Here is a 21,339-nt window from a genome sequence, read left to right on the forward strand (position 1 = left end):
GTTAGTTTCATCTCCATTTTACCAGTAAGGAAACCATACTCAGAGAAACTTGGTAATTATCCCAAGATCACACAGAGATACAACATAAGAGTACAATTTAATGTAAATTTTTAAAATTATACACCCTGTAGAGCAACCCAGAGACTATAGGTGCTCAGTAAATAAATTACAGAACAGGACACTAAGAGCCTATTTTGAATTTTGTGTATTACTGGAAACAGAAAATACGTGGTTACAAATCTATTTCTATCATAAATGCCTTTCTTTTACTACAAACTTTTATAAACTTTTGCTTTCAGATTCAACCTATTTCTCTTACAAACATAATAATACTTTGTGACTTGATTTTCATCAATAAAAATATTATTTCTTAATTATACAAGAAACGCATGGATTCTTTCTTTAAAAGGCTAACATCCCCAACCAATGACCACCTCCTACCTGGTCCTCAACATCAGAGATAAGTAAGTACTATCAGTTCCAATTGTATTCTCCTGTTCTTTTTCTATAGATACTTGTATATTGTATGTTACCATGTTTAAAACTGAACTCAATTATTTTCCCCTCAAAGCTAACCTGGTTCTCTGATTTGTCAGTGAATAGCATTATCCCATCTGAAACTTAACATTCCATATTTTATCCACCCACTCACCTACCACGTCTAATCATCAATCAATTCCTTAGGCTTACCTCTGTAGTATCTTGCATTACAGCTCTCTAGTCTCCAATCCCACTTCCACTGCTTTAATATTGGCCCTCTTTATTTACTACTTCTACTCAGGGCCAGTTACATGCTGTGTGACGTGCTGTCACACAGGGTCTCATGCTCAGAAGGGCCTCATGCTTGGTTTAATGCTCTGCTGTCACTATCCTGAAATTTTTTAGCAACCATGCTTTGCGGCTTGCAGTATTTTAGTTCCCCGATCAGGGAGTGAACCTGGGGGCCCAGGTTTGATCCCTGGTCAGGGAACTAGAGAGCTTCCCAGTTGACTTTAGTGGTAAAGAACCCAACTGCCAACGCAGGAGACATAAGAGATGCGAGTTCCATCCCTGGGTCGGGAAGATCCTCTAGAGGAGGGAATGGCAACCCACTCCAGTATTATTGCCTGGAGAATCTCATGGACAGAGGAGCCTGGCCGGTTACAGTACTTAGGATCACAGAACTGGCCATGACTAAGGCGACTTAGCACTGCACACACGCAGGGAACTGTATCCCACATGGCAAAATCAAAGGTCTTAAGTGCCATAACTAAGACTAGATGCAGACAAATAAGTAAATATTTTTTTAAAAAATGAAAAATTGTAACTTTGTATGGTGATGCTATGGTGATCATTTTTCAGTGTATACAATTATCAAATCATTCTGTTATACCCCTGAAACTAATATAATATTATATACCAACTATGTCTCAATTTAAAAAAAGAATGGGCTCTGGTTAATAATAATGTATCAGTAACAATTTTAGATCATTAGTTGTAACAACTGTACCATTTTAATTAAGATGTTAACAATAGGGAAAACTGGGTGTTAGGTATACAGGAACTCTGCACTATCCTTGCAACATTTCTGTAAATGTAAAACTGTTTCAAAATTAAAAGTTTATTTAAAAACTAACAACTGGGGACCTGGGGGTTGGAAGGGAGAACAGTTGATAAGGAAGACTGAGACCACGTGTAGTCCTAGAGATAAAGAGGAAAACCAGAACAAATCAGTGACACTCAAAAAAAAAAAAAAAATTCCAACCCCACTAGGCCTCACAGTCAGTTGAAACCTAAGCGTGATAAGAAATTTGATTTAATTCATACAAGCATTTAAAATTGCATTTTAGCTAGAATTTACTTTCCATTTTGTGCTAATAAATTTTTTCCTTCTTAAAGAAAAAAAGTATAGCAGTAGTTCTACACACCCAAAACTCCCTTCATCTTTCCTCCCCTCCAACTCTGACCCCATCACCGTCTCCTCTTTCTCGTCTTTTAGATCTCCCCATCTCCGAAAGGGTGTCCCCAACCATCCTCTTGCTCAGGACAGAAAGCTGGAAGTCAGCCATGACTCCTTCTCCATCATCTTAGCATCCTGTCACCATGACCTGCAGATTCTACCTTTATATTTATATTTCCCTCCCTCTCCATTTCTACTATATAGGCCTTAGGCTTTACATTTTTTTTTTTTGCCCACACTGCACAGCTTGTAGGATCCTAGTTTCCCAACCAGGGATCGAACCTCTGCCCCCAGCATTAGAAGCATGGAGTCCTAACTACTGGACCACCAGGGAAGTTTCAGCCTTACCAATTTTAATCTCTCATCATAAAAGCTTCCTATGACTCCATCCTCCAAATTAACATCCAACGGTTGTTCTAAAATGTAAATATGATCAAATCATCTGTAAAATAAGGTTGCTGTGACTAAAATATGACAACATTTGTAGAGAGTTTAGCACAGTGCCTCACAGGCACTCCCCCTGAAAAATCAGCTGTTAGATCACCCTCTCCCTAAACTCTTCCAGTATCTTTCAAGTGCTTTCAAGAAAAAAGTCTAGCATAATTCTCAAGCCCTTATGAAACTGGCTCCTACCATGCCTCCAGTCATTTCCAGCTATCTCCATGGATACCTGTGATCTGGTGAGAGCTACAGAGCACACTACTGAAATAAATTATAATGGTAAGAAAAGAGACCAAAAGCTCATACAACTCATTTGTGATAGCAACAAAAAGCACCTTTAAGGAGAAATGATCAGGACCTGTTTTTGTTTTTGTTTTTTAAAGTATACAGCAATCAAAACAGTGTGGTCTTGGTATAAAAACAGACCTACGGATCACTGGATCAGAATAATGAGCCTAGAAATAAGTCCACACACCTACGGTCAATTAATCTTCGACAGAGGAGGCAAAAATATAAAAGGGGAAAGAGTCTCTTAAGCAAGTGGTGCTGGGAAAGTTAGACAGCTGCATGCAAATCAATGATGCTACAACACACTTTCACACCATGCACAAAAATAAACTCAAAAATGACTTAAAGACTTAAACATAAGACATGATACTATAAAACTCCTAGGAGAGAGCATAACATTCTCTGACATAAATCACACAAATATTTTCTTAGGGCAGTCTCCCAAAGCAATAGAAATAAAAACAAACAAATAGGACCTAATCAAACTTACAAACTTTTATACAGAAAAGAAAACCATAAAAAGAAAAAGACCTACAGAATGGGAAAAAGTATTTTCGAATGATGTGACTGACAAGGGCTTAATCTCAAAATAAACAAACAGCTCAAACAACTCAACAACAACAAAACAAACAACCCAATTGAAAAATGGGCAGAAGACGTTACTAGACATTTCTCCAAAGAAGACATGAATGCCCAGTAGGCACATGAAAAGATGTTAAAGATCACTAATTATTAATAAATGCAAATCAAACTATAACAAGGGCTTCCCTGGTGGCTCAGTGGTCAAGAATCCACCTACCAATGCAGAAGACACAGCAAGATAACTTGTTCACAGAGAGGAAGATTCAACATTATGAACAAGTTAATTCTTCCCAAATTGACTGATATATAAAAGCACTGTAATCACAATCAAAATCACACTGGGATGTTAGGGGAATCTGCCAGAAATATTCTTAAGCTCATGTAGAAGAAGAAAAATACTAAAAAATGCCAGGAAAATTGTAAAAAGAAGGAGCAATGAGGGGGAAAGAGGCCTAACAGACATTAAAATGTATTTTAAAGAAATTTAGTACATGATAAAAATGGCATTTCACATGAATTAAGAGAAATGGAATATTAAAATAGACAAACCAGTTCACTATTTGGAGACAAAGTTCAGTTAATTACAAATAACCCTCAGTCCTTACATCAGAAGAACTTCCAGATGGAATAAAGATTTAAATATGAAAAATGAAACCATGAAAGTACCAGAAGAAAACCTGGGAGAACATACTTACAAGGTTGGATTGGTGAAAGCTTTTAAACATAGCAAACGAAGGAGAAGTATGAGGGGGAAAAACAGAAGAAAAGAAATGAGAAGGCAAAAAACAAGAACTGAAACTTACCTACAAAAAAATTGAAAACTTTAAGAAATTTCCTGGCAGTCTAGTGGTTAGGACTTCACTGTTTCACTGCATAGGGCCATAGGGCCTAGGTTCAATCCGGTCCCAACACTTCATGGCAAATAGATGGGGAAACAGTGGCTGACTTTATTTTTCTGGGCTCCAAAATCACTGCAGATGGTGACTGCAGTCATGAAATTAAAAGACGTTTACTCCTTGGAAGGAAAGTTATGACCAACCTAGAGGGCATATTAAAAAGCAGAGACATTACTTTGCCAACAAAGGTCCATCTAGTCAAGGCTATGGTCTTTCCAGTGGTCATGTATGGATGTGAGAGTTGGACGATGAAGAAAGCTGAGCGCTGAAGGATTGATGCTTTTGAACTGTGGTGTTGGAGAAGACTCTTGAGACTCTCTTGGACTGCAAGGAGATCCAACCAGTCCATCCTAACAATCCTGGGTGTTCATTGGAAGGACTGATGTTGAAGCTGAAACTCCAATACTTTGGCCACCTGATGCGAAGAGCTGACTCATTTGAAAAGACCCTGATGCTGAGAAAGATCAAGGGCAGGAGAAGAAGGGGACAACAGAGGATGAGATGGCTGGATGGCATCACCAACTCAATGGACATGGGTTTGGGTGGACTCCGGGAGTTGGTGATGGACAGGGAGGCCTGGTGTGCTGCGGTTCATGGGGTCGCAAAGAGTCGGACACGACTGAGCGACTGAACTGAACTGAATCACATTATTTAAGAAACTCAAATTAAAACAATAGATATCAGTGTTGAATCTTTAAACTTACGTGAGACAAAAAAAGACAGAACTCCCCACACTGGCCATTACTGACAGGTACAAACTGATGCGGAAAGTTATTTATTCAATTTAAATCTGCATTCCTGTTCACACAGCAATTTCAGTTCCAGATGTCTTATAGAAATACTTTCAGAAGTGCCCAAAGCTGTATTTGAGAATTTCTCTGCAACACTGTTCACAGAACAGTGTAAACTGTCAAAATGCTCATCAATAGCAGAATGGTTAAAGTGCTTGCGTACTAGACACTATACACTCGTCAAAAATAACAAGCTAGACTTATTTGTCCTGCCACGATAAGATGACAATAAATTAAATGAAAGGGGCAAATTGCAACCAGCATGTATGATCTTATTTCTAGGGAATTCCTTGTAATGATGTTTTTTAAAGCAAATAAGAATCACCTAACTGCTTCTGGAGTGACAAGATACTAGTTCAAAGCTTGAATTGGGATGAAGAAATTTTATACTCTTTTAAGCTTAATTTTTTAATTAAGTACTATAGTCAAATGGGTTTAATACTCAGAAAGTATAAACAGGTATATTGTGAAATATCTTCCTCTCTCATTCACCTCTCTCCAGCACCTAGCTCTCTCCACAGGAAACCATATTATTAGTTTGGGGGTATCTCTCTGAAATAATCTATACACATACAAGCAAATAAATACATAGTTTTCTTTTTTTAACCAAAAAGTTCTATTTTATTCATAATAAAGAATTAACTTATAATATTCTATGGGCCGTCTCTGGTAGCTCAGCTGCAAAGAATCTGCCTGCAATGCAGGAGAACCTGGTTCAATTCCTGGGTTGGGAAGAGCCCCTAGAGAAGGGATGTTACCCACTCCAGTACTTTTGGACTTCCCTGGTGGCTCAGATGGCAAAGAATCCGCCCTCAATGCAGGAGACCTGGGTTCCATCCCTAGATTGGAAAGATCCCCTGGAGGAGGTCATGGCAACCCATGCCAGTATTCTTGCCTGGAGAATCCCCATGGACAGAGGAGCCTAGCGCCTATAGTCCACAGGATCCCAAAGAGTTGGACATGACTGACTAAGCAACCAGAGAGAAAAGGAATTAAGCATACCAGATTTTAAAAATATTTTCAGTGTCATATTCCAGTCTTACTGTTTCAGTCCCAAGAAGGTACCTTCAAGTTTGTATTTATCAAATTTTCACCTTTCTAAAGGAGCTTCCCAGGTGGTGCTAGTGGTAAAGAACCCGCCTGCCAATGCAGGAGACATAAGAGACTCAGGTTCCAACCCTGGGTCAGGAAGAACCCCTGAAGTAGGGCTTGGCGACCCACACCAGTATTCTTGCCTGGAGAATCCCTTGGACAGAGGAGCCTGGCCAGCTACAGTTCATAGGGTCACAAAGAGTTAGAGAGGAACCGACTGAGCACACAGGCATCTTTCTAAAACTTGCCGGAATTTCAAATGGTTTCCTCGGGCAAAAAGAAACACTAAACATGGTAACATTTAAGAAACACTCGCCATGGCAACACTGATCATGGAAACTTGGTTGAAGTGATTTGATATATACCATCTGATGCTTATTTCATGTGGTTAACCACTATTGGATTCATAAACACACAGATTACACTAAATTAGGAACTGGAGGACCTTAAGGCCCACATAACACATGAATGATATTTATTGTTTACTGCTATTAATTGTTCATGTTTTCACAACTGTTGGCGTCTCTGCCTGGGATACTTATCTGGACAAGGTTAAGATTCTCCCTACTTAGCACCTCAATACTCTTATTGGCATTTATCTTTGAAGGGTGGGTAAATGACTGAAGTGATTTTTATATTATCAAGTCGTAGCTCACTTCCTGGCAATACTAGACTTTTAGTAATGGATGCTTAAAGAAACAAAGCAAAACCCTTTATACATGAGGTGACAGAGAAGAAGGTAACATCTAAGAATAGAAATGTTAGGTGTTTGCCAGCCTTAGCACAAGCACAGACACGTGAAAAAGTGCACTTCGGAAAATGCAAAAAGCTACAATTTAAAGTGTTAAGTATGGGGGAATGCCTCCAGGATAGTTTAAAATCTTTAGTTCAGGAACATACACCAGCGGGTGTTTGTCAACTACTTCTGAAGCCTCTTCTCCCGTCACTCCAGCTCTTAGCTCTGTCTATATTCAAGGGTCTACAATTTCCTAAAACTATCATATTCTTTCACACCTTAACCTCAGCCTTCCCTTGCACTGCTTCCTTGCTGGGAACACTCCTTTCTTCACAACTTAACTGCGACTTTCCCACAGCTTCTTCTGTCTCATCAGACCTCTCCCATGCTGACCTCTATCTTGGGGTTCCCTTATAGTCTGTTGACTTTTCTGTCTCCCTACTAACATCTAAACGACGTGAAGCGAGCTTTTTCAACTGTGTATCTCCGTCTTCCTCGGTGCCAGGTCATCCAGTGTTTGCTGTTGAATCATACAGAGCCCAATTTCCACTGTGTCCGACGCTCAAGACTAGAAAGCCCCAAGGACTCATTTCAGACTATAGTTCCAAATTCACAGACTAGTAGCACCTACACGTTACGTCAAATAATTCATGCTATTTGCTAGTCACTGTGTTACTGTGTCCAGGGCTAACCAAACCGGAGGAACCTCAGGCCAGAAACTCCAAGGCCCAAGGTTTGCACCATAGTATTGCAAACGTTTCCTCATTTAGTGCTGCCTGAGCCCAACGTATTTTGAAAATATACCCCTATATATGAAAATAAGGTGCATATAGGGGTCTAGACTCGCACTAAGAGCTCTTCCAACTTCGCAGTTTCGCGAATTACGAGGCCTTGGGCTGCGCGTCTGATTGCTCGGGGCCCCAAGCCCGTCCTGCTTAGCATTTCGTGCCGGCGGTTTCCCAGAACCTCAAGGCTAAGAAACTAAGCCGGTTTGAGGCGAGGAAAGAGACGAATGAGGCGCCGGCGGGGAGGCGGAGTGGCAGGGCTTTGTTCTGAGAGGCTCCATTGCAGCACACGGCCCCTGCCCGGGGCCCTGTTCCCGAGTGTTGCGCGCTCTTGCCAGCGGCGGCGGCCCCCCTGATCTGGGAATCCGGAGCTGACCCAGAATTGCAGCGCTCCCAGGCAATCCCGGCTCCCGCGGGCCCACTAGCTGGAAGAAGGAGATCCAGAAAGTTCCACGAGCGTTGAGAACCCAGGCTTGCGCCCATCCCCACAAGGCCCTTCCGCACAACTCCTCCCCGCCCGAGCTCCCCCCGCGCCGTTGCCCAGGTAACCGCGGGGCGGTGGCAGCGGTGGGAGGGGCGGGACTTCCGGCGGGTGACGCGCCTGGGCTCGGCTACAAAAGGCGACTGCTGCGGCGCGGCGGCCGGAACTTTCCAGAACGCTCGGTGAGAGCCGAAGGAGCGGCGGCTGCCCAGGCTGCTCACAGCAACGCGCTCCTTCGCGCTCCCCCACACCGGCATCGGCCCGCTCACCGGTGAGATTCAACCTTCGCGCGTCCCCTCGTCCCTAGTCTGGCGCCACAGGCGGCGCCGGGAAGCTGGATAGAGCCGCGGTCGGGAGGCGGTTGGCTCCGCGTGGGCGGGAGGGTTGTCGGTTCCTGTATCCTAGAGTCTCCTTCTGGAGGGCTGGTAGAGGTGCCCCGGCAACCGTTGCCGGCGCGCAGCGAGTGGGCCCGAGACCTTTCCTGAAGCTTTTTCCACCCCTCCTTGGTCTCCAAGGATCTGCCGCCTCCGGCTTTTCCTCAGCCTGCGCTCGCTGCGGGCTGGGGGGTGGGGGGTGGGGGGTGAGGGGGTGGGGTGGGCGACTGTACGCGCACGCGCGAAAGGACCCAGGGGGCGAGGGGCTGCGGGAGGAGCCGGGCGGAGGCTGCGGCTTTCGTTTCTCCGGTCTCTCCTCCTCCTCTTTGTTGAGGGCTGGGTTTCTCCTACCCTTTCGATCCTGGGTGGGAGGGGAAAGGAAGGAAACCGTAACGGTCAGCCCTGAATGCAAGGGAAAACCTAACAGCTTGTAAACTACGCTGGCTTGTGGGGGAGAGTGGGGTTCGGTCACAACAGAGGAGCTACTCTCTCCTGTGATTGAGAAAGAGACTGAGCGGGGAGAGGAGCTGGTGTTCTTTTATCAGTTTCGTAAAACACTACCCCCCCCCCCGCCTTGTGCCCAAGTGTTTTTTCTTGAAAGTGTATGATTTATCAGGTTTACCAAAGAGAATAATAGTGGACTGAACCTGTTAATGCCCCTTTTCTGTACTGCCCTCTGTCGCTCCTTGGGAATGGAAACAGAAAGAATCCAGATAGTAGTTGCGTTAGTATGAACCCTTCCACGTGAAAACCAGCGCTACAGAAGGTTTTTGAATTATTCCCGATAATTGTTAGGTTATATTTAGTCTGTTAGGATTTACGGGTGAGTTATCAGAGGAATTGTACTTTCTCTGTGAAACTTAGGGAAGGTGGTGGTCTTAACAGATTTGTCAAAGAACAAATTTCTCTGCCTGAACTCTTGGTTTTATTAATTAAAATTATCAGTTGAAAGCCGGTTAAAATTGAGCTTTCTTATTTTAGGCTGTAGAAAATGGTGAAAGAAACCACTTACTATGATGTTTTGGGGGTCAAACCCAATGCCACCCAAGAAGAATTAAAAAAGGCTTACAGGAAACTGGCCTTGAAGTACCACCCTGATAAGAATCCGAATGAAGGCGAGAAGGCAAGTAGTACACCCATAACATAGTTGAATCCTTCTTGTCAGGTGTATAGTATTTCAATTACAACCTGTAATTATGTTTAATATAGTAGCTGTCCTTTTTGAGTGAAATTTATCCCCTTTTTCTCAAACAGTTTAAACAGATTTCTCAAGCTTACGAAGTGCTCTCTGATGCAAAGAAAAGGGAATTATATGACAAAGGAGGAGAACAGGCAATTAAAGAAGGTGGAGCAGGTGGTGGTTTTGGCTCCCCCATGGACATCTTTGATATGTTTTTCGGAGGAGGAGGCAGGATGCAGAGAGAGAGGAGAGGTAAGAATAACCTAGTCTACATGTAGCAAACTAAAGTTAGCCCTTTTAGTCAAAGCAGATTCTTGAGAATTCACCTATTAAACGCTTGTTTACTCGTTTGTATAATGTACACTAACGTATGGTAATAGTTTTTTAAATGAGATTTGATGAAACTAAAAATAGTTAAGCCAGTCAAGTACTAAAAAGTGTATCTAAAGTTGTTGGGAGTATATATGGCTTAGTGAAGCATAGGAACATAATTTTCAAATCCTTTTTCACAGATTTTATTTGATCCTCAACCCCAGTGGGAAGAACAGTGGCTTTATTCTGTTGAAAGTAAATTACCTATCAGAATTCCAAATTTTTATCAAGGTCATATAAAGCCATGCATCAGTCTTCACTGGAACACAGGTTCATTGCCTCCAAATGGCCTGCTGTCTGTTTAATCTTCAGTTTTATTACATCAAAATACATGCCTTTAACATTTAACATGTGATTTCTGGACTGTAGAAATACTGCTCATAGGAGTACAGTGTTCTGGTCAGGGTTCATCTTACTCTGTTCCCACTGTGGTTTATACAGACTAATGGGTAGAGCCCATTCTAGAAGGAATGGGCAGGCTATTAAATTTCTTCTTGAGTGTTTTTGGATTCAGAAAGACTAGGAATTGTGTGTGTGTGTGTTTTTAATGCTGCCCAGGGTGTTAGTTGCAGCATGCAGGATCTTTTTAGTTGTGGCTTGTAGGATCTAGTTCTGCTGATGAGTGATCAAACCCAGGCCCCCTGCATTGGGAGCACAGAATCCTGCCCTCTGGACTACCAGAGAAGTCTCACGACTGGAAATTTTTATTCAGATTTTCTTGAAAGGGGTATGTTTTATTATTTTTTTAAAAAATTTAAACAATTTCCAGTCAAAGTCGATTGGCAAACTACTACATGTCTTAAATTGATGAAAGGTCGTTTTCTGTAGTATGATATTGAAAAAAATTTGCTTAAATTTCAGAAGTTTTATTCCTTCTCTGTACTCTAAAGTCTATAAAGCTCTGAAGTAAGAAAGGCAGTTTTTAGCATGGCAGAACGAATTATGTGGAGTTTGTGATACAGAACCAAAAGGTGAGTCCAGGAGCAGAAGGTTATAGTTAATGGTACTTCACTTTTGATTGGAAACAAAAAATGTTCATTATACATATTGTGGAGATAGTTCAAGATCTTCTTTAACTTAAGCGAAAGATAGTATTTCCTGGTGGATAAAGTCATTGTGAAACAATCACTAGCTAGGAACTTAACTATTGACAGATCACTACAGTCTGTAGCCTCTTTTCTTACATAATCTCCACCTTCCACTTCCCATTTCTAGATGAGATATGTCACTCCTTTGTAGCTCCTGGCAATATCAAATTTAGATTTCTCCAAAGAAAAATAAAAATTCAGTTACTTAGTTTGTAATAGCCATATTTACATGCTCAGTAACCATGTGTGACTACTGGCTATTGTATTGGCTAGCACAGGGTATAAAACTTCTTCCTGCAGAAAGTTCTGTTGGAAAGCACTGTGGTAAAGAATGAGAAATCTAGCCTTTAAACAGTCAGCTCAGCAGTAAATGGGCTGTTGTTACTTCAGGAAGAAGTAGGAATTGATATTCCTCTTTGGAGACTGAATAAATATATCAGCTTCCCTGGCCAAACTTGATTAGTTTTTGGAACTTTAGTGTGCTGAAGAGTTTTTGGATGATGCAATTGGTCATGTCGCTCAATATAATACATGAGTCAAGGAATATACTAGGACAGAAAAACAGTTTGGGGTAAACTATTGTGAAATGTGTCTATTCAAATAACGTGAGTTTTTCAAAGTGTTTTTGCAGTTAATGTTTTTGGTTGCCATAAATGCAGGAGGGCCACAACTACATCCATATGTATTACTTAATTTTACCTGACTTTCCTATTTGAAATTACACCACAGTTAGATTATATATAAACCCTGTAAGGCTCATCTTTCATTTTCCTTTACCGTTTTTACAGTACATTGAACACAGGATGCAGCTTTCTAAAATTTTACTTATTTTTGGCTGTGCTGGGTCTTTGTTGCTGCAAGGGCTATTTGCAAGCAGTATTTTAAATGAGGAATGTTTTGTTCTAGGTAAAAATGTTGTGCATCAACTTACAGTAACCTTAGAAGATTTATATAATGGTGCAACAAGAAAACTAGCTCTGCAGAAGAATGTGATTTGTGACAAATGTGAAGGTATGTCTTAACATTCATAGTTCAAAATGGAACTGAAACCTTTCTGGATATATAAAACTGACAGATAGGTGCTGGGTAAATATGAAAACCACCTGAACCTCTTTCAGAAATAACAGCAAATTATCAGCACTTTTATGTGTGTGTTTTGAATGCAGGGTGGAATTGATGTAATTTGGTGTCTTTCTACTCAACATTGTTCAGAGATGAGTACTTACTATCCCCTGTGGAACTTGAGGCACTCCAGTGGCTTCATAATCTTAATAATTAGCAATGTTCTCTTTTGGGGTAGTCAACTGTGAAATTACTGGCTGTGATGTGAATCTTTAAGGTTTTTGATTTTTTTTTAATAAATACAAGTTATTTGTTGAAAATGCAGTGTTTTCTAATGAGAGAAATGTAAAATGTTCTCATTTCACAGTTGAAGTACTCTTAAGAATTGTGCTTTGGGAGCATATGTTTAAAATCCAAAATACTGAAATAGTTCATTGAGAAAAATAGCAGTCAAGATGTTTATAATGATAACTGAAGCTGATGGTGGCAATATTTTATCAAAAAGCCTGAGTTGTAGTTTTTTAAAGCAGCATTCCATCAGACCTTGAAAATATTAATAAAATGGCGTGTTCAGGGACTGTCTCACTAGAACATTAATCACTATGTCCAACACTAAATTCAAACGTAATTCTTTTTAAACTGTTTAGGCCGAGGCGGTAAGAAAGGAGCAGTAGAATGCTGTCCCAATTGCCGAGGTACTGGAATGCAAATAAGAATTCATCAGATAGGACCTGGAATGGTTCAGCAAATTCAGTCTGTCTGCATGGAGTGCCAGGGCCATGGCGAGCGGATCAGTCCTAAAGATAGATGTAAAAGCTGCAACGGAAGGAAGATAGTTCGAGAAAAAAAAATTCTAGAAGTTCATATTGACAAAGGTGAGTTCTGAGCCACTTTTCTATTTTGATTAATTATATTCTACGTTTTATAATTGCTTAAAATTGTCATAATTGGGGATAGTTTCTTATGAACTGCTGGGGTAAAGAATAGGTGTGTTTTTGATTTACTAATTTGTAAGATCTTAAACTATGAGTATTTCTAATGATTTCTACAGATTAGGTAAACATACCTGTTTCTGCCTCTTGGGTTATAACCTAAAACTTTCTTTAAATACTCTTAGGATTTACTTTTTTTATTTTGCCTATTCCTTAATTTGGTCAGTTTATTTAAAAATCTTTTAAAATGTGTTATAGCAGTACATAGTCATTGTAGAAATTTAGAAACGCATATATAGCCCCAGAATAAATTGTGCTGTACTTAATAATGAAATAACATGGTTGGCTCCTTCAGACTTAGCTATTTTTAAATAAAACTATTATTACGTGTAATATATACATTAATTTAGGCCCCTGCAATAGTAGTCTCCCATGAGACTCAGTACTCCTCTTCGATTTTTCTCCTCCTTAACTGGTCCATGTTTGGCAGGGTTTGAATTTCTCCCTGTCTGGTAAGATCCCCTCCTTGATACCAACTCAGGAGGGCATTTAGTACTAAGTGAAACCATTTTTGAATGCTACACTTGCCTATACCCACCCAGCCCCCACCTCATGCCACACTATATGTGGGATCTGAGTTCCTCCTTTGCACCCCTTGCAGTGAAAGAGCAGAGTCTTAACCACTGAACTGCATGGAAAGCCCCTGCCAGTAATCTTAACCTTGTTGGAACAACCAGTAAAACTTAGATGTGAGTTTAATTGCTTCGCAGTGGCAACCCATTCCAGTGCTTTCGCCTGGAAAATCCCATGGATGGCAGAGCCTGGTAGGCTGCAGTCCATGGGGTCACTAAGAGTCAGACACGACTGAGTGACTTCACTTTCACTTTTCCCTTTCATGCACTGGAGAAGGAAATGGCAACCCACTCCAGTGTTCTTGCCTGGAGAATCCCAGGGACAGGGGAGCCTGGTGGGCTGCTGTCTATGGGGTCGCACAAAGTCGGACACGACTGAAGTGACTTAGCAGTATAGCAGGACAGTTACTTTGCCTCATGAATGACACATTTATTTTTGTCAGTGTATAACACTGATACTTTAGTGTAAGTCCGTCTCTTTGTAGAGGTACATACTAAAGTATTTGGGTTAATTGGTATGTCTGGATTTTGCTTGATGTAGGAAATGTGGGTGGAAAAGTGTGTGATACATGAAATAGTCATGAACTGGTAATTATGGATCTAGATTGATGTTATATAGGGATTTGTTCTACTGTTGGCTACTTTGTATATGTTTAATACTTTCCATGATAGAAACTAAAACAAAGTTGCTCTTGTTGGGTGACCTCAGTGATCTTTGGTTCAGGAAATCCAGAGCTACTACTGCAGTGTAGATGATCTGTAAACACATGAGTTCTTTGTAAAGGTGTTAGTTAGCTAAGTAAGCTCTTACTGAACTTAACTGAGCCAGAGGGAAGAAATGTCGGTAAATATGTTGACCTTTAAGAAGTGTTTGCTTATTGGAAAAACTTTTCTGTTCTTGACTCTATTATAGACACTAACCACATGGTCTAAAGCATCTAAAAAGGATTTTAAAAGATTAAAAGTCATTCAATGAAAATAGTATGGATTTTAAATTTTTTTCAGTTTCCTATTACTGCTAATACAATAAAGGGAAGAAAGTCTGACTTATGCTTGTTACATTTAGTAGAAATAATTTGACTTTTTTAAAGTAATGAAATTGAAATAGTAAAAGCATTTATGGTTACGTTTGCCAGTCGCTGATTGGCGCCAGCATAAACCTTTTTCTTTAGTCCTCACAAGAGCTATGATGGAGAGGTAGGTCTCTGTGGGAAAGCTGATGCTTAGGTTATGCAACTTGCTTCCCCAGGGTAATCCTGCCTAGTAATAAATAGCAGCTCTGAGATTTGAGGCTTGATTTGTTTGCCTCTAGAATTTGTGTTCTCCATTACGATCACTTCCTTTAGTAAGAAATTGGATTGATCTAAGCATGTTGTGCATTTTTGGTAAATTCTCTACAATTTGAGCATCCACAGAGACTTACACACAAACATGCATTTGTGTTTCTTGGTAGAGACTCTGACCTTAGTTAGATGTTAAGAGTGTAACATTAGCCTTTTGTTTTTAGGCATGAAAGATGGCCAGAAGATAACATTCCATGGTGAAGGAGACCAAGAACCAGGACTGGAGCCAGGAGATATTATCATTGTTTTAGATCAGAAGGACCATGCTGTTTTTACTCGGTAAAAATTTATAAAATACTCAAACTGACATCTTGCTTATTTGGGATTTTTTTTTTTTTCCTCTAATTTGAATGAGCTTTTCATTAGTTTTAGAACACTGTTTTTTTGGAAATAACCTAGAAAAGTATAGCAGAAGAATGAGGCTATATATGTCTTTTATAAATGATTGCTAAGTCATTAATGTTTCAAAGAATCATTCTGTTTTTGTGTCTAAATTTACATAAATTGTTGCCTGATCTGGTTTTTGAAGGATATGCTTCAATTAGAAGATGTGTTGTATAAGTAGGTGGATTAGGGAACACATCCCAGGACAAAATTTAGCTCCCAATTTTTTTTTAATAAATTTTTTTTCAAAACTAATTTTGAAATATTTGCCTTAAAGCTTTCACCAGTTTCTTCATTTCTTGAGTTCATGATAAGCTTGATTGCAACATTTGACTGGAATAGGACTACAGTAACTGTTGGGAGTGACATCTTAAAAAGAACAGGTTTTGAATTAATAGTGTCTCAACAGTAATGGGAAATGCTATCAAGCTCAGAATTTTGATGCTGTCATTTGAGGTGAATCCTCAGTATTTCTGGAGAGTGATCTGTGTGATGAAAAGATGTTACTAATATGAATTAGAAAAGAAAGCAAGCACAAGGAGGAGGAAGTGTGCTGTTACAAAAAGTTGAGTTCACAATGTGCCAGGCACTACATTAATTCATGTACATCAATAAAGAAGATTTTACTGTTCCCTTGAAATTGGCCATATCCCCATTTCATAGACCCCGACTTATCCAGGACCCAGTCTGAGATGTGTTCCACTGACTAGAATGTGTGGAGGGATTCTGAAGCTGTCCAGGAAACTCTGCTGGCACGTTCCATGTATTTGCTGTTCCCTGTTCTCAGCTCATTTTAAAAATGAGGAAGAAAGCGTATCTTGAAATACACCATTTGAATGGTATAAGAACAGAATTGCTTATTTTGGTACTTGGAATTATTGGTGGTTTGAAAGCCCTGAGGATATGCCATATTTCCATTGTACAGGCGAGGAGAAGACCTTTTCATGTGTATGGACATACAGCTGGTTGAGGCATTGTGTGGCTTCCAGAAGCCAATATCTACTCTTGACAACCGAACCATAGTCATCACTTCTCATCCAGGTATGGTAACTAGATGAGTGTTTCTTTCTATTCTGGTGTTCATTGCTAGTAGTTAGTACACGCATAGAGTAAAGTGGCATTTCAGCATTGCTCAGAACATAACCATCCTTGAGCTGAGCTGAAATTGTGCATTCTTGACTCTCTTATAAGCTGCTAGAAAATCTATAAATTTCATTTATAGAAACCAGGATTGTTTCACATAAATGTATTCCTATCAGTGAGCTAGGATGTTCCTCTGTTCTTTATTTTCCCTGCCTTATAAAAATGTGATTGTATTTAAGGAATTTGGCTTCAATGTTTTTAGGTCAGATTGTCAAGCATGGAGATATCAAGTGTGTGCTAAATGAAGGCATGCCAATTTATCGTAGGCCATATGAAAAGGGTCGCCTAATCATTGAATTTAAGGTAAGCTTGGAAAGTACTTCAGAAATGTTTGAGAATGATTAGCTTATTAAAATTTTATAAGTTTCTGAATTGCCAGAAGTGCCGAATTTATATTCTCCCTTATCTAGATCTAATATTACTCCTGTCATGTTGAACACTCTTTGTATCAAGTTGGTTTGTTTGCATCACTGGCAGGGAAGGGGATGCATGGCAAGTGGGTATTTTACTAATGAAAGGCTATTACTAGTATCATTAAAGTACAACAGAAGCATGTTAGCCAGTGTGGATTTCTGACAATACACTGTAATGCTCTGGTTCTTAAAGCAATCCAACCATTTCTGTTAACCTTAAATTGAGTCACCTCAGACCCACAAATTTAACATTTTAAAAATTGCTTTCTGATTAAGAATAGCTTTCTTTAAATATCCATTAAGAAGGGTTAGAATGTGTTTTAGGCTGGGTTCTGTTAAAATGTATTTGCTGAATAGAAGTGATCATTACAGTGCAGTTACTATTTAGGATTTTTTTTAAGACTTTACCTTGAATTCTGGTTCAGAATACTAGATGATATATGTCTTCTTAGAACATCTGTTCTAACTAACCTGGGATTGGCAGATTTACCAAATAATTGTGTGGTTACAAGTGTGTTTTCTGGGGAAGATGGGTCAGTTGTAATTTATCTAAGGAGGGATGAAGTAAATCATTTAAACTTTCATTTAAATGGTGAAAATTTCATTTTATAGGTTAACTTTCCTGAGAATGGCTTTCTCTCTCCTGATAAACTCTCTTTGCTGGAAAAACTTCTGCCTGAGAGGAAGGAAGTAGAAGAGACTGATGAAATGGATCAGGTAGAATTAGTGGACTTTGATCCAAATCAGGAAAGACGGCGCCATTACAATGGAGAAGCGTATGAGGATGATGAACATCATCCTCGGGGTGGTGTTCAGTGTCAGACCTCTTAGTAGGGCCTGTGAATACCACTCACTGCTGGTGTTTTATTTGCAGTAGTGATTGAGTGAAGGACTATAATCATAATATGCTCACTACTTGCTTTTGTTTTAATATTCAACTATAGTAGTGTTTAAAAGTTAAATGAAGAATAAACTCGAATATAAAAGCTCTGACTTTGCCCTGTATGTATGATGACTTCAGTGTGCAAGATAAGTTTAATACTTGTAAAAACGACTTTAAAAAATTTCCCCTAGCATTTGTTAGGCCATACTTTGTAATTGATTTCAGCTATGTACATGGAATAGCTTAGACTGAAATGCCAGGTATATGTATTGACTTCAGTGTATGACCCTTAATTGTTAAGCTATGAAATTAAAACTGTATTTAACTGGCAGTCAGACAAATAATTTGTAGAGAAGTGTTGGTCTGTATAGTTGTAGTAAGTGGGATTCATTGTGATGCTTCTGCATTTATTCTATTGCCTCAACTGTTACTTGAAGATGGCATGCTGTATAATTTAATTTAGCCTGTGGTATCAGTGATAGAAATGATACCTTTGTAAAGAAGGGGTTTATCATAACATGCTGCTTCTTGAGGGCTTGCACTTGTAGAATTGCATTCCCTTCTGCTGTGCCATCTTTTATTAATATATATAGCTATTGGTCCTGGTTACTTTTTTTGCGCCCCCCCCCCCCCCTTTGGACCACAGTAAGCCTTAGAGTAGTGACGTCTGGAGCAGGGAAACTTAGAGGTTAGAGTGATGAGACCTTTACATAGAGAAGTAATTTGCATGTATGAGATAGGAAGGTGTTTTTTGCAGGCATGTTACAGGCTTACTTTAAACCATTTAACTTATGCTCCAGAGTAACTGTAATTTAATGTTGGTAGTATAGCAAATTATGAATAGCTTTAATTGTATGTTTAAAGTCATATGTTCACAAGCTTAAATCTGGTATCAGAATTTAAGCAATTCTTGAAATGTATGAATGTCTCTTTAATATACTGATTACAAAGCATGTCCAGTGTGTCACCACAGGCTTTTTTTTCCCAGGTTAAAGCATTGGCTTTTCACTAGCTAAGATTACTAGTTTCATTTAACTAAAGTGAATAACACCAAAAAAACACTGTTTAACCATAGTTCAAAAAGGGTGGGGAGTAAAAGTGGAGTGGTGAGTAATGAGCAACAAATGGGATGGGGGCTTAAAGATTTTTGCAGACACTGAAGTGGAATGGGGGTTTTTGCTTGTTCTACTCTGATTCTGTATCTCTTGTAATCAGGAGACTTAAACAGTTCTAACATGGACGTGTACGCCACAACCTAACTTCCCCTTACAACACTTGAGTTTAAAAAGAGGAGACTCAAACTTGGTGTGAAGTGCATATTTCCCAAACATTCAGGTTTCTTCTCATACTGACAGTCTTAATTGATAGCCTTTCCCCATCCTATCATTCTTGCGTTATCTCTCTCTAATCTGTGGCCAGGCAAGTGTTCAGAAAGGAAAACAAAATATTGGTCTAAAAAACCTCTACGATAAACCTATCTTATAATACATTTTAAAAATTACAGAAATCCTTACATGAGGCTTTTAAGTATTATTAGTCATGAGGAAAATAAAATAAAAATTCAGTGAGATATACCACTTTGTACCTAGTAATCCAAAACGGAAACAAGTGAGAATATGAAGAAATGAGAACCCGGTACCTTGGTGTTTCAGCATCAGTCCTGAACATTCTATTAGAGGGACTGATGCTGAAGCTCCAATACTTGGGCCACCTGATGCAAAGAACCAACTCACTGGAAAAGACCCTGATGCTGTTTTAACAGGTGAATGAACAATGTGTTACATATGTATTTGTTACAGAAAGGCCTTACATTTATATGAACTACTAGGCAAATTGATAGCACACAGATTCCCAAGGGCTGAGAGGAACGGAAACTTAGTTTGAAAACAGTAATGGTTGCAGAACAGTTAATAAGGTTAGTGCTACTGAATTATATACAAAAATGGTTCAGTAAGCTTTTACTTTGTTTGACCACAGTAAAAAGTCTTTAGATATCACTAGAAGAAAATAGTAATAACCTGGAGAGGCAGAAACTGACGGGTTTGTAGTCTGTAAAAACAAAAAACACCAGAAGTTAGTTCTTTTTTAACTCGAGCCAAGGTTATCAAAGAAATAGTGCATTCACAGAAGTGTACCTCCCTGGCCCCAGCCCTAATGCCTTAATGATGCTTCCCCTGTCTATTTGTACTTGGAGGGAATAAAAAGCTCCTTTATGGCCCATGAGGGTCTTAGTAGATGGAACATGGTGACAAATCTTGAGATGTTAGCATCAGATATTTTCGTGTGTATAATACTGGCTCTCAACCTTGGCCATAAGTTACCTTGGAAGCTTTAAAACATGATGTGTCTCAGGTATTTTGGTGTAGTTGAGCTGTGTGTAGCCTAAGCAACCAGAATGGTTATATACAGCCAAGGCCATACACCACCATCATGGGGATATAGTTACTATTAAATCACCAGAACAGTAATACCATTGTTAGATTGATTGCTGTGTGAAGGGTCAAATAATGGCAGCCCTTGCTATAGCAAGCCTGTTGCAGACTGAGGGAGCTTCCTATCTTAGACATACCAGTGGTTTCCTATTTTGAAATAATGTGGGAAAAGGAAGCATAGGTTCTAAAGGCACAGTGAGTAAAAAATGCTTGAGCAAAGTACAGCAATAATGTTGCTTTTCCAACAGTATCACTTCACTTGATTGTCTTAGCCACCTTCCAAGACCAACAGAACAAGGATTGAAACACCTGCCTTAAAGATGATGAAAAGGACCCCTGGTCTACTTATTGGTTCTCAAGTTTGTGCATGCTTGCTGAACCACACTGCTGTACTTGGATGCTCTTTCTACTCCTCTCACTGCCTGTGTTCAGTTTAGATAAGTCTTAACCAAATGTGGAGAAACACCCGTGGATTCTTTGCCTCTATCCAAACCTTAAGATGGAAGAAAATGACACTTTTTAAAGTGTATGAGCTCTAGAAGTAAGTATGAAACCTTTGGCAACCTGTTTCTTCACTTGTATCATGGGACTCAGAATAGGCTGGAGCTCATAAAGCAGTTCTGAGAAACAACACTGCTCACAAAAGGACTCAGTAAAGACTGCTGGTGGTAGAAATACAAGCTGAAAAATAACTAGTTAACACAACACTGAATTATACCTAAGACTCAGAAAAAAATAACTGCTGTGAAATACTAGGTCATTAAATGTTTTCCAGAGTCACTAATGCAACAAGTGAGTGGGAGATGGAGTTAACTTAAAAGCCATGTATTTTGAGTTTCTGGCTTCCCAGGTAGTGCAGTGGTAAGGAATCCGCAAGCCAATGCAGGAGACCCAAGAGATGCAGATTCAATCCCTGGGACGGGAAGATCCCCAGGAATAGGAAATGGCAACATGCTCCAATATTCTTGCCTGGAAAATCCCATGGACAGAGGAGCCTTGAGGGCCCCAGTTCATGCGGTCCCTAAGAGTTGGACATGACTGAGCAAGCACACATGAATTTTGAGTTTCCA

The 21,339-nt window shown here is 39.7% G+C and overlaps 2 protein-coding genes across 12 annotated transcripts in view; one reads left to right on the forward strand and one right to left on the reverse strand.

Moving 5' to 3' along the window:
- Positions 1–8,193: 8,193 nt before the first annotated feature.
- Positions 8,194–18,790, forward strand: DNAJA1 (DnaJ heat shock protein family (Hsp40) member A1). Of its 11 annotated transcripts, none has more exons than XM_081518481.1 (9): positions 8,194–8,302; positions 9,387–9,532; positions 9,660–9,837; positions 11,952–12,056; positions 12,755–12,982; positions 15,179–15,293; positions 16,324–16,439; positions 16,744–16,844; positions 17,567–18,790. In XM_081518481.1, the coding sequence occupies exons 2-9, from the start codon at positions 9,515–9,517 to the stop codon at positions 17,783–17,785; spliced, it is 1,080 nt and encodes a 359-aa protein (XP_081374607.1). In that variant the 5' UTR covers positions 8,194–8,302; positions 9,387–9,514; the 3' UTR covers positions 17,786–18,790. The 11 variants fall into 11 exon arrangements, with proteins under 11 accessions (XP_081374607.1, XP_081374559.1, XP_081374655.1 ...); XM_081518433.1 differs by having other exon boundaries at positions 9,387–9,528; XM_081518521.1 differs by lacking the exon at positions 8,194–8,302 and adding an exon at positions 8,459–8,604.
- A 980-nt stretch (positions 18,791–19,770) lies between these two features.
- Positions 19,771–21,339, reverse strand: part of SMU1 (SMU1 DNA replication regulator and spliceosomal factor) — a 34,444-nt gene continuing 32,875 nt past the window's right edge. Inside the window, exon 12 of the mRNA XM_081518416.1 lies at positions 19,771–19,886. Coding sequence (XP_081374542.1) covers positions 19,785–19,886 — 102 coding nt within the window. The 3' untranslated portion in view covers positions 19,771–19,784. The remainder of the gene's footprint in view (positions 19,887–21,339) is intronic.

The sequence above is a fragment of the Giraffa tippelskirchi genome, chromosome 1 (assembly GCF_054371585.1).
Source record: "Giraffa tippelskirchi isolate mGirTip1 chromosome 1, T2T-mGirTip1v1.2.pri, whole genome shotgun sequence".
Classification (NCBI taxonomy): domain Eukaryota; kingdom Metazoa; phylum Chordata; class Mammalia; order Artiodactyla; family Giraffidae; genus Giraffa; species Giraffa tippelskirchi.

What these genes read in the sequence shown, in the direction of transcription:
- DNAJA1 (XM_081518433.1), top strand. Translation starts at nt 9,397, where the DNA reads ATGGTGAAAGAAACCACTTACTATGATGTTTTGGGGGTCAAACCCAAT. An exon ending in GACCATGCTGTTTTTACTCG is followed by an intron (nt 15,294 to 16,323) that starts GTAAAAATTTAT and finishes TCCATTGTACAG; the next exon opens with GCGAGGAGAAGACCTTTTCA. An exon ending in AGTCATCACTTCTCATCCAG is followed by an intron (nt 16,440 to 16,743) that starts GTATGGTAACTA and finishes CAATGTTTTTAG; the next exon opens with GTCAGATTGTCAAGCATGGA.